This window comes from Leuresthes tenuis, unplaced genomic scaffold, assembly GCF_036924035.1.
Source record: "Leuresthes tenuis unplaced genomic scaffold, fLeuTen1.0.hap1 SCAF_18, whole genome shotgun sequence".
NCBI lineage: Eukaryota > Metazoa > Chordata > Actinopteri > Atheriniformes > Atherinopsidae > Leuresthes > Leuresthes tenuis.
In genome coordinates this window covers 9,650,646-9,662,853 of record NW_027325372.1, presented here as the reverse complement: position 1 = coordinate 9,662,853, position 12,208 = coordinate 9,650,646, and the positions used below count along the sequence as shown (strand labels likewise).

The window sequence follows — 12,208 nt, the reverse complement described above, 5'->3', positions numbered from 1 at the left end:
AAGTTTGAACCTGCATCCTAATTTGGAGTTTAGTTTAGTTTTGTCTCTCAAAACTTTCCCAGTACTTAAATTGCAACTAAAACGCAATGTTCCCAAATATTTGTTGGCCTTCTGAGTTACTTTAGTAATGATGATGAATATTTTGTGCCCTTAAGCTGTGCCATAAAGCAAAAACACAGAGTGGGTGCAGCAGAATTTGATTTGTCCTTCCAGTCTAATTGTTTTGTTGACTCATTGCATGGCTTAAGCAGTCCTGGTCATGGAATTTGATTTTCCACCAGTTAGAGGTTGTTCAGTCCTTGTTGAGGTGGACTGAATACAAACTAGCATGAGAAGCCTTCGGTAATCACTGGTCCTACTGGTGTAAAATAGACCTGAACACACCCTGGAGCCTGTACAGTATTACTTGGCACATCTCCGGAATCTTAGATGCCAAAAAACAGATGCCAAAGATTTTCTTTTTCCCTGTTACCTTTAAAAAAAAAAAAAAAAAAAAAAAAAAAAAGACATTAGTTCCAGTTTCTTCCCTCCGCCTCCCACCCTCCCCTACAGTATTTTGGCTGCAGCCTAAAAGACCTCCTTGGCTTTCTTGGCTAATTGCATATGGAGTGGGATCACTTTACCACCCCTCTCTGCACTTTAGCCTCTGTACTGTTCCTGTCACTGGCAGCCTCACTGTAACAATCTCCATTTTAAAGCAGCAAGGTCAATTTCCACCCTGCTCCTGCGTTCTGGCACTGTAGTTTAATTGCTAATGCATCTCCTGTTTCCCTGGCTCCGAACGTCTGGACTTTCCTTTCCATGCCTCCCCCTCCCCCCGCCCCCTTCTTTCGTGTCCACGCTTACTCATCCTTCCTAAATCTTTACCTCTCCTTTCACATCAAGTTCCCCCTCTTTCCCCAGCTACCTTTTCAGCCTTGTGAAATGAATAACCTCAGTGTCGCCTTAGGTGCCTGAGTGAGGGTTGTGTGGAGTCTAATTGGTGACGGTGATGAAGGTCCGTTGACAGGAGAACAATAGCAGTGGGGTGTGTGATTCACTTGTGAACCGTGTAGACCGTTATTCAATTCCTGTTAAAGTATTAATAAAGGCTTTACACGCCAGGGGGAGGTCGCAAGGTGCAAGTGCATGCTTGTGTATCTTGTATGCATGTGTCTCAGTGCAAGAGCTAAATTATTGGCTGCTCATTTTTCATGCAATGATATTGAGAGGGGAGGACAGTGAAGACTTTGGTAATTGATGATTGTCTTATGCAAGTCCTTTTTAATAAGGAACCTCACAGAGACGCAAGACAGATGCTCTGAGAGCTTTTCAAAGATTTGGGCGGGTGGCTGAAAGGCTCTGAAACAAAAAAACACACCTGGTCAGTGATTACAATGCTGGACAGATGGTAAGTTTAACATGTCTTTGAAAGTAACCGTTTCAACTAGCAATTATTCAGAGTGAATGCTAGATTTTCACCGTGAAACATCAATACATGTGTTTTTGGGTTTTTTCCCTTTAAAGTTGCAGCTGTCGTGCCTGCGTTGGTCAAAAATACTTTAAAAGGAAAGGCATGAAAATTGTGAACACTGATGGAGGAATGTCCCAGGGCAACATTTTGTAGCCTCCAAGATATTCTGGTTATGTTTAAAGTCTGATTTACAACACGTTTTTTAAGCTTTTTTTTTTAAAGCAAACGGAAATTATATTTTTATGGATCTTTGGACGAAGTTTTTATACAAACCTGTTCCCAAAATAGTTTGGTATTAGTTAGCTGTATCAACTGTAAATAGAAGAATAAATGATATATATAAATATATATATATGAGACCAAATGCTTTTAGGTTGAAATCTTTCCCTGTTTTTGCTTGATAAAAGATAAATGGATTTACAACTAAATAACTTGAATTGTTTTTAATTTACGTTTTACACAGTATCCTGGACATTTGTGGAAACAGGGATGCAGTGACTGACGTTTCATGGTGGAAAAAATAAGCTTCTCAACTGTCTGAATGACATAAATTCTGCATTACTTTGCACATTTATCAGCTGACACACTAAGTATGATAAGATGATTTGATCTGCATTTGCTCATTTATTTGTCTAGTTTCGAAATGTTTGTATTATTTTTCTGACCAAAGGATTGATCGTGGTACTATTGACATTTATCAATGACAGAAACATGTACAGCCAAAGATATTTAAGAGCAGATTCAGATATCTGTGCAAGAGTGAGACAGAATAATGTTGGATATTGTTCAGAAGCCCTGTGTAACCTAATTTATCTACAGTGCCCTCCATAATGTTTGGGACAAAGTCACATTTTCCTTTGAGGTTCCCCCTCTGCTCCTCAGTGTAAAACTCTCTAAATTAAACAATTCAGACATTAAAATGCACATTTAAGATTTTAATTTAAAGTAATTTTCATACATTTCAGTTCCACCGTGTAGAAATTACAGCACTTTTTATATACAGTCCCCCTCATTTCAGGGCCCCATGATATTTGGGACAAAGTGGGTACATTAAAGGAGTCATGTTTGGCACTTTGTTGCATAAACCTTACTGCTGCTGAGGATCTTCTCTGGTGATGCTCAGCCAAGCTTCTACTGCAGCCACCTTCAGCTCCTTATAAAAAAGTGTTATGTATAAAAAGTGTTGAAATTTAGACACGGTGGAACTGAAATGTATGAAAATGACTTTGAATTAAAGTCTGGAATGTGCACTTTAACCACGTCTGAATCGTTTTATTTAGAATTTTACACTGAGGAGCAGCGGGGGAACATTATGGAGCACTGTATGTCTTTTTGATATATTTTTCTCTCATTAAGTCATCCCGATCTTCTCAGTTGCACATAAACCCAGACACCTTCCTAAAGTGATAGTGCTGAACTGTCAAGAAGAAGAAGCACTTGAATGAGGACCAGCAGTCATCATCGCCCACATGGACCAGGCTTCTGACCCTGTGACACACTTTGAGGTGGACGTGGACCTCGGCTTTGCCCTCTTCTTCCTCTTCCTCCTGTGTTTCTTCCTCTTGGTGACAGTGGTGCGTTGTGCCCAGACAGTGATAGATCCTTATGGCATGATCTCCACCTCTGCCTACCAGGAAGAGCAGATAACCTGAGCCAGAGAAGAGGGAAACCGCACAGGAACAAGACTTTGCGGGAAAACTGAAAGTAATGCTCTTGCTTTTATGGATTGTGCATGACATAAAGGTCACTCTGAACAAAAGCGATCACAACGACACTCTCATGGAAGGTATGACACATTAAGCGACGGGTTATGCTGGCATGTTACGACTACATTTCTTTGGATAACCCCTAAATGGATTACTGACACCATGAGGGCCAAGAACAGCAAGGGACCTAATCCAGAAGCACAGTCAACATTTCACTGGGGTGTCAAAGACAATAGCACTGTCCTATGCAGAGAAAGTCTGCATAAACAAACATCTTCTAGTGCCTAATTAGGCTATATCAACATAAAAGAATAAAAACTGACATCATTAAAAGGCCTCTAAATCTGAGCAAGCTATCTTCTGCTGGTCAAACATTTACCTGCTGCTCTTCTTGTTTTATAGAATAATCATGTCCTGCTCATGGCACCAACAACTATATTGCATTTTTTTCTTGTACAATAAACTATTTGAATATGACGTTGGGTTTGAGTTTAGTACTTCCTTTTTTTAAGTGTCCATAATTTCATCAACCAAACGCGCCACTCATTGCTATCAGTTGGTGGCGGTGTGGCACCGTTTCATTGTTTGCCAACCGCCATGGAGCCTCATTTAGTTGTAGAAGAAGAAGAAGAAGAAGACGCAGCAGCTCAGCGTCTACGTTAAGAACAACAACAGAAGATGGCTGTGGAAGTACTACGTAACACTATGTGGTGCAAAATATGCATTACTGTTTAATAGTGTGCGTCTTAAAACTTATATTTACAGCCCGTTAGTATTTAGACTGGTGGTGCTAGCTTGTTAGCTAGTTTCAACTGCTGTTTTACCCCGGAAATAATTTGCGTCGACACACAAATATTTATATATATATATTTGTCGTGTAAGGTGACGTTTGTCTTTTCGAGGCGGAGAATTGGATCGCAACAAAAGGTATGTTGTGTGTTTTGGGTTTGAGATGTTACTCCTCTTGCCTTTGCCATGGTAAAACCAGTAGGTTTTGACCAATACATTAACATGTCGGTTGGAGCGCTACAAAATACAACTGCGCTCACGCTATATCTATCCGTTGAACAACAGTTATTTTCTAACGAGCTCATGTCACGAGCATCATACCTGTCATTTGACAAAGTCTTCGCCTGCTGTTTACAGAGACGGGCAGACAGCCTCTATTATTTCTGTTCACATTTTCCTTCTCTAAACTTTATAAACTTGAATGGATTTAACAGATTTAGCCAAGTGGTGTGTATTTATGTAATGAGGGAGATAGGATTTATCTCCTTCAGTTATGTGTCGGGAAATGAGGCTAAATATCTATGCATCTAAATGCATAAATCTAAATGAATAACAAGAGAAGAAATGGTACAGCTTGGTTACATAAGAACTGCATTATCTCCTTTTGCAACTCATCTTTTGTATACAATTTGTACATAAAGCTACAAAGACCTACAATCCCCCAGTGCAACTTTATTCCAGAGCTGCCACTTTCCTGAAGTGTTCAGAAGTACACTGTGTCAAGTGCTCAGATATATTGCTAATGTAAAGAAGACTTAAACACCAACAAACAAGATTCACAAGCATCAAGATTGGGTCATCAAATAGTTGCAGACATATTTTCATAGGTGTTTCCTAACTTTCTCTAAAGGGAATGCAGCCCTCGTTAATACACCTATACTTTTCTCACTGTTTAAAGTCAAAATGTCTGCTGTGAATAAGGTCTGTAGTTTACCATTTATTGCACTCTAAGCTGTCTTTTGCAATACTGATATTGCCCATGGTAATTGTTTTAAATATATTGTGCAGTATATTGTATGTCTGAAGATGAACTGAAAATCAACTCCAAACCTGATGCCGTTTTGTCACAGATACTTTCCCCAAGCTACAGTACAAGAAGCAGGCCATGAACTTTTATGCGGGATGATTCATCATCACACGTATGCAGTTACTTCTCTGCTCGGCTGACCTAAAGGCCTGGTGACCAAATAATAACCTTATTCTTCCGCTCTTGATTTAAATGCTGTTGAGAACTTTCGTGCCCAAATAATTAATGAGAATAACAGCGAGGGAAGTCGGTGCAACTCTTTGAACTGCATTTGGGTCACTGGTTGTCAAATGCAATTATGATAAGTTTGAGCAACTCGATGATGGAAGACTCATTACTGAAGAGAAGTCTTCTTATACAGATCACTCAACATCTATGTCAGAGTTTACTGTTGTTGTTGTTATTATTATTGCCTAGTAATTCTGAAATCTAATAATTGCCTAATTGTTCATGCTTATAGCCCAGAGAAAGGTAGAACTTGTTCTTTGTGGAGTTTGCATGTTCCAGTTACTCTGGCGGACCCAAGGAGTGAGAGTGAACGTGCATTGTTGTTTGTGTCATTTGGTTTGGGATGCACTGTCAGCCTGTCCAGAATAGACTCCAGCATCCCCCTCGTGACCCGTAATAGGATAAAAATACTTTCACATAGGATGTGGAGAAGGATGCACACATACAAGTCATGTTCTTGTTCTCAGTTGCAAGGCGAATGAAGACTTTGCACGGTCAGCATGTCTGACCTTGCGTAGGTGCAGTGAAGATCTGTCCTTGTCCTTGTAAAGCCCCTTAAATCTGTATTAGAAAATTAATGAATGAATGAAAGGCAACACGTGCTTTACCATGTACAATCTGCTAATAATTCTGTACACATTGTAAGCAGTGTCTGTTAAACTAAAACGGAAAAGAAAAACAATTATCGGGAACACGTTTAAGTGTCAGGAAGCATGTTGTGAATATCATTCTTCACGATATTGACGAGCATCCTTTTGGCTCATGTAAGCAGAACTAACACAGCAAAAATAATGCCAGGAGAGCAAGAATCCCACACTTAACACGTCAACTGTCAGCATATACCCCTGAATGTTACGAATGAACACAGCCATGTTTTAAAAGCTCTGTGTTTGCAGCAGTTATGGAGTTGGATGAGTTGGAGACCAGAACGCTGGAGATTAAGGAGTCCAGAAGAAGGGTAGAAAACAAGAGAAAGACAGATTCTGAAGAAGAAAGAGATGATGATGGTAAGTGAAAACTTACGAAGACAACGGACCCAAACAAGCTCTAAATCCACTGATATGAGATTCTTTTTTTTCTTAACCACGAAATATCAGGCTAGTTCCCGGCTTTCACAATTTTATCTAAACTGATTTGACTCCAGGACATAATCACGTCTGCTGCTGTTTCTTCTGTTTGTCACAAGTTATTTTCTTTGCAGAAATGATGTCTGAATCTCCGTGTGACTCAGTTCACTCCATGCACGAAACTCCCAGTAAGGCAACCAAGTGGGAAAATGGCTGCGACTCTCTCAATCTAATAAAAGAAGCAGTCGTGGTTTTGACCCGACTGCCTGAATATAAGATTAGTGCTCTGCGACCGCCAACACCTCCGCAGTTCTACAGTGAAGATGAATCCCTCAGCAGCTCGGATTCTGATATGCCGTGGGAATCGGAAGAGGATTCGAGTGATTCTGACTTTTCAGTCTTAAACAAAACTTCAAAATCCACAACAAGAACGCCTGCGGTACCTACAACCAGTAACAACAGCAATGGTAAGGCATGACATAACACTGCGTTTTACCACACCACAGGACTAGCTTTTCCTCCACTGTGGCAGAAATAACCCCCAATGTGTCAACAGTTTTTGCCCACTGCTCTCATGAAACCACAAAGATCCGCCCCGACTTACCAGAGGAAGACATCAAAGTGGACATGATGGTCCTGGCCAGGAGGAGACCTATGAGATGGCAACGAGGGAAGATCGTGGAAATTATTACAAAGGGTAAGAGAAAGTACTGCTAGATGTACCACAAAAAAAAAGGTGTAGAAAGAGCTTGTTGAAAGCTTGTTGAAAACTCTGATGCATGATTATTAGAGACTTCTTTTTATAACCTTCAAGTTATCTGTGAGTGCATAACCAGCTTTACTCTGATTTTGTGAGTTACACATACAAGTGTATGTTTAATGAATAATAACCCTAACTTTTCCTTAAGTTTTACATCAAGTCCAGCTTTATTCGCTTTTCTTTGTTGTTGCAGAGGATGGACGGTTAAAATACAAAGTTAGCTTTGAAGAAAAGGGGAAGTGTCTCGTATCTGGACACCACATCGCCTTTGATACGAGACCGAAGGTGGAGCAGCTGTATGTCGGCGCCCGTGTGGTGGTCCGGTGTCAAAATAACAAGTTCCGTTTTCGGCCTGGTATTTTGGCTGAGCTTCCCAGCAGAAAAAATCAGTTCAGGTGTGTATTTTAACTGTTTATCCTTAGACCTATAAACCAATAATATCTGCTGGTTTTAAAAGAGAATAGCTTAAGAAATGTCCAACATTTTTATTTTCCAGGTTCTTGGTGTTCATGGATGATCACACGCCGGTCTATGTTGGGTTACCCTTATTTCACCTGGTTTGCAGACCGTGTAAGTTCACAAAAAATAAAAACTTCCCTTCACAGATTGATTATCTTAAGCCAGTGAAACCAGAAACCGCTTTGTTGCTCCCGCTGTTCTTTTGTTCTGTCTCTGTTTTCTACATTTAAAAAAAAAACAAAAAAAAACAGCAAAAGGCTTTTTAGGTGAAATGAGCTAATCACAATGGTGCCTAAAAGTGATCCATGATGCACTCTGTGATCAATTAAGTGACACAGTTACTTGCAGGTTAAGCAGCAAGAACTTACACACAGTTTGCTGCAGTAACAGTGACATGTTTTTTTTTTTTTTTTAACAGTGGATGAAGTTTTAGACGACGTTCCAGATGGCCCTCACAAATGTTTTATGAGACAGTACTTGAAGGATTGGCCATATCCTCGTTTGAACAAGTACAGGGCAGGACAAAGTTTCAATGTAGAATTAAATGGAGTCCAGCAGAGGTGTGAGGTGTTGGCGGTCGACTGCAGCTTGATACAGATTGTTTTTCAGGTCAGTGTCTCTCCTTCTTGTTTTTTCTCTTTTTAGGTGGTTTAAACGTATATGTGTACCTTAAACAAACTCACTGAGGTGTAAGTAACGGACCAAACCAGTCAGCAGCAAAGTCTAAAACAACACTAGGTGAAAATCTGTGGCTCGACCACCTATTGTTATTGTGCAAAAGTGTATAAATAGTCACCCAGATGGTCTTTGCCTTTTATGTGAAATCTCAGACAATCTCAGCCAGATTTTCATTCTCTTTTATATCACACCAATGGGAAGTTGTTTGATAGAGAAAAGATAGACTAAAAACATTTGACACAATCGGTTGACGCAGCTGTAGTTTATACTTTAGAAACTTTTTAAACTTTATAAAACCTGCTGCTTTTGTTTAAACAGTGTAATTACATCTGATGTTTTTGTCACACTCAGGAAAATCAACGTAGAGAGTGGATCTTCAGGGGCTCCATGCGACTGGAACATATTGCTAGGTTTTTGGAACTGAAAGAGAGGGAGGAGGCCAAGGATGACTCGGACTCTGATTAATCCACAGACACAGGTAAATTGTAAGGTGACTGTGGACACGAAGAAATAGATGAAACAATGATGAGTAATGTCCATCTCCTCTGAGGGGATGTGCCTTTGGGGAAAGGAAGTATTTCAGCCCAAATATACAACTGAAAAGGAAAAAATAATTTCTGTTGTTTTTTGTTTGTTTCCTTTCTTGGTTTTATTTAATTTAATTGTACAAATACCCTTACATGGTAATGAACTCGTCAGATGAATTTGAATGCAACCAAACTGTTAAACAGTCGTGCAGATTCTCCTGTGACTTTTTGTAACTGAAACCTGGAACCACCTGCGCTGCAATTACTAAGTGAAGCGACTGAAAAGATCATATGATGATCTTTATGGGTAGAATCACATTTAAACTCATTTGAAATATTAATAGTTGTGCATATTGACTGTCTGGATACAAATCAAGCTATTTGAACTTTAGTTTCAGGTTTGAAGGTGACATATTAGGGAAAAGTTACTTTTGTTTCTGTTCTTAGAGCATATATTTGGGCACCTGAAGTCGGCAGCAAGTGCAAAACTCCCCCGAAAACACAGCCCTCTTGTTTGAAAATTCCTCATTTATTGGGCGATTCTGATTTTCATTTCAAAATGACGTCAGTCCTTTTGTTCACTCCACCTCCTTGACCTCTGAGCCCCGCCCCCTTGCTTCCACGTCTGTTAGACCGATGAATCGGCTTCTCCTGGAAATGTTTAGTTGTCAGCTGTACTGAGCAGCTGTTGAAGATGACACACACATACTTCTAATAAGTTTTTGTCGTTTCTTATGAGAATGAAACATCTCTACACTGCTAAACTATTTCCCTCTGGGGTCAGTGGAGTAACTGTATCTGTTCAGAGAGATGGAGTGTTTTTGGTCCCTCTCTAGGAATAGCTCTAATACGTTTGCTTTTACTGTATTAAAAGTATACAACGGATGCCCAGAGAGCCGCTGTGCTTAAACCAACAGGTATTTTGACCAAAGCCTGTTTCAATTATACAAAAGAAATGTGCATAAGAGGGCAGACTATGTTTCCTTTAAGGCGTAACCATTCTGAGATTCACTTTGAGGGCCACAGTTAAGGAATTAGGTAAAGTGAGTCCTCTTCCTTTGCTCACTCTCTCCATTAATGATTCTGGAGATCAGCTCTCCTTTGTAGCCTGCTTGGGGAAGATGAACAGAGTTTAAGATTCTGACAAAGAATTCCTGCAAGAATTTGTGACGGGGACTTTTAACTCTCTTCTTACAGCTGTGATGTGGAAGACTGTTGGAGATCGCTCTAGTGGACAGCAAATAAGTTGACTTACAGCTTGTTTATGAAGCAACAAGTGCTGCAAATTCAACAGTGAGCGATCTGACTGGTTTCCTCCAACTTGCACTTAACAAATATTGGACTGCAGAGACAAATTGCACATTGCCATAAGAAATATAGCTTCCCAGCCAGGCTCATCGGTGACTCTCAAAATCGGAGCAGCCCACCAAGGAGTCTCTTTCCTTTCATGGACTGGCAAATTTGCTAATTTAATGGGTCATAGGCAGTGTAACGATGTACAGATAAATATAAGACTGCTTAACTTTTGTTAATGTACATATAGTTTGTTGATGTGGTTTATTCTCAGAGCTTTGTGATCTTTTTCAGATTTAAGTTGTTGGATAGTTGGCTTGGATCCCTCTGAAAGTTCATGTCAGTTATGCTTTAGACAAGCGCAGAGTCTTATATGCAAACTAGCTTTCATCATGAACCAACATCAACAGAGGAAAGCCTAAGTTCTGTGTGTCAGTTCTCCTTCATAGACCAAAATCCATATTTCCTTTCAGTCTGCACAGACTTTCGATTTTCAACACAGTGCAGCTTTGGCGGGAAACCAATGCTCTGCCATCGCATGAGGTCATTAAAAACAACGTCACGGCAAATGAGTGTCATTGTGGAAGCTAAAGATTGACTTTTATTTTAGGCCAGGCAGTGTTTCTGCTGGTCTGATGAATGTGAAGTAGGCGCGAAGGCCTTCAATCCTCTGCTCTGAAATGAGAGTGGAATGTTTAACACGACTGAGGAGATCAATAAATTAGACAGATTTTCCATTTATTGTGACGCTTTTTGTTAAATGTGGACATTTTGGGGTTAATTTCCTAGTTACATGTACAGTGTACAATTATTTAATTCCATCGTTAAGTAAAAAACAAAACTAAATCACCATTTTCCATTTATTCATTAATGTTGATATACGATAGACCTTTCGGCAGCATATTTAAGCTGTTGTTGAAACAAGCAATAATGAGACGATATTTATAAAAGCATCCTGTGTTACAATGAAGCATTGATGTGACTTTGATGTGAAATTCAGCATATGTTGATGTTAACAAATGTTTGTTTTCCTGCAGTCATCACCAGGGAACACGATGTATGCATTATTCATTCTTCTTCTTCCACATCTATATGCACCTGAAAACCAGCAACAATTTGATCTTTTGTAGCTTTTAACATTCAGCCAATGATTAGTTGTTGTTTTTTACCCCAGGTTGTTTGTGTGATGTGTGTTGTTTCCTGAATCCATTTGTCATTCTTTTGTTTCATTATGGATTTTTTTTAGATTGTACATTAGCCTCTGTCTTTTGTAAATAGATGTATTTCAAACCTCAGTCTCCAACCGTGTTCAACTTTTGTCTTTTTTTTTGTTCCAACTCGCTGTGATATCACAGCGCACAAACTACCTGAACAGAAAACCCTGAGGTGAAATTCACATGTAGAATTGATTGTTTTGTTCAGTGAACTCCATTCTTTATTCCCACCTGTTAACATTATGGATTCCATATGGCTGAGGACCTTTTATTGAGTGCATTGAAGACATAAAAGTCTTGGAGGGGACGATACAACTCAAAAGCTACCAAAATGTCTGAGAAAACTGTGACACCTGACAGGAGAGCCATGATAAAACACTATCTCCACGTTTATTGGCCAGAAAATTACTTTTTTCATTGTTCTGAACGAGTAGAATTACATATAAACACGCATACAAAAATAAAAGTCCATTGTACAACAAATTAGATATAAGAAAACAATACTAAGGTGCCATTTTGCCTTGAAATCAACCTAATTCACAGTGAGTGATTTTTGAAGCTGAATTTGAATGTTTTTTCTTTTTTTCCTCACTGCAAATTATTGGATGAATGTGATAATAATTTACATAAAGCTAACTCGTGGAAGAATACGACTTACAACATTAGCAAAACTTTATGTATACAACATCCCTGTGATAAAAGCTGCTCTTGTGAGGATGTGAAAGTTGTTTACATACGCTGATTGAGCTTTCCAAAGTCCAAGTAGTGCTCAAAAATATGACCCCAAATTCAGACGAGTCAAAGAGGAGACGTCTAGAATGAAGAGCAGGAGCAAATCAGAGAGCACAGAGGAGGAAGTTAAACTGATTTCTGCTGATCGTCAAGAGGAAATAAAGTGGAGCAGGATTGAGAGCCGATGAGGACACAGCAGCGACCTCTGAATTGAGTTACCCTTCTATTAAGCTTTTAAATGATATGGGCAGACAGTGATAACAGTTAAGGAGGAT

The 12,208-nt window shown here is 39.5% G+C and overlaps 1 protein-coding gene across 4 annotated transcripts; it reads left to right on the top strand.

The window, feature by feature from the left end:
- Positions 1 to 3,793: 3,793 nt before the first annotated feature.
- Positions 3,794 to 11,267, top strand: setdb1a (SET domain bifurcated histone lysine methyltransferase 1a). Of its 4 annotated transcripts, XM_072370492.1 has the most exons (9): positions 3,794 to 4,086; positions 6,103 to 6,210; positions 6,405 to 6,737; positions 6,827 to 6,967; positions 7,224 to 7,425; positions 7,527 to 7,600; positions 7,908 to 8,098; positions 8,519 to 8,645; positions 9,892 to 11,267. In XM_072370492.1, exons 2-8 carry the CDS (start codon positions 6,105 to 6,107, stop codon positions 8,630 to 8,632), a joined length of 1,161 nt encoding a protein of 386 aa, XP_072226593.1. In that variant the 5' UTR covers positions 3,794 to 4,086; positions 6,103 to 6,104; the 3' UTR covers positions 8,633 to 8,645; positions 9,892 to 11,267. The 4 variants fall into 4 exon arrangements, with proteins under 4 accessions (XP_072226593.1, XP_072226594.1, XP_072226595.1 ...); XM_072370493.1 differs by lacking the exon at positions 9,892 to 11,267 and having other exon boundaries at positions 6,100 to 6,210; positions 8,519 to 8,772; XM_072370494.1 differs by lacking the exon at positions 9,892 to 11,267 and having other exon boundaries at positions 6,086 to 6,210; positions 8,519 to 8,772.
- Positions 11,268 to 12,208: the final 941 nt, after the last annotated feature.

Bases quoted from the DNA above. Each gene is read 5' to 3' on its own strand.
- setdb1a (XM_072370492.1), top strand. From the start codon at position 6,105: ATGGAGTTGGATGAGTTGGAGACCAGAACGCTGGAGATTAAGGAGTCC. The intron at 6,738-6,826 runs GTAAGGCATGAC...ATGTGTCAACAG, and splicing joins AACCAGTAACAACAGCAATG to TTTTTGCCCACTGCTCTCAT. The intron at 8,099-8,518 runs GTCAGTGTCTCT...TGTCACACTCAG, and splicing joins TGATACAGATTGTTTTTCAG to GAAAATCAACGTAGAGAGTG.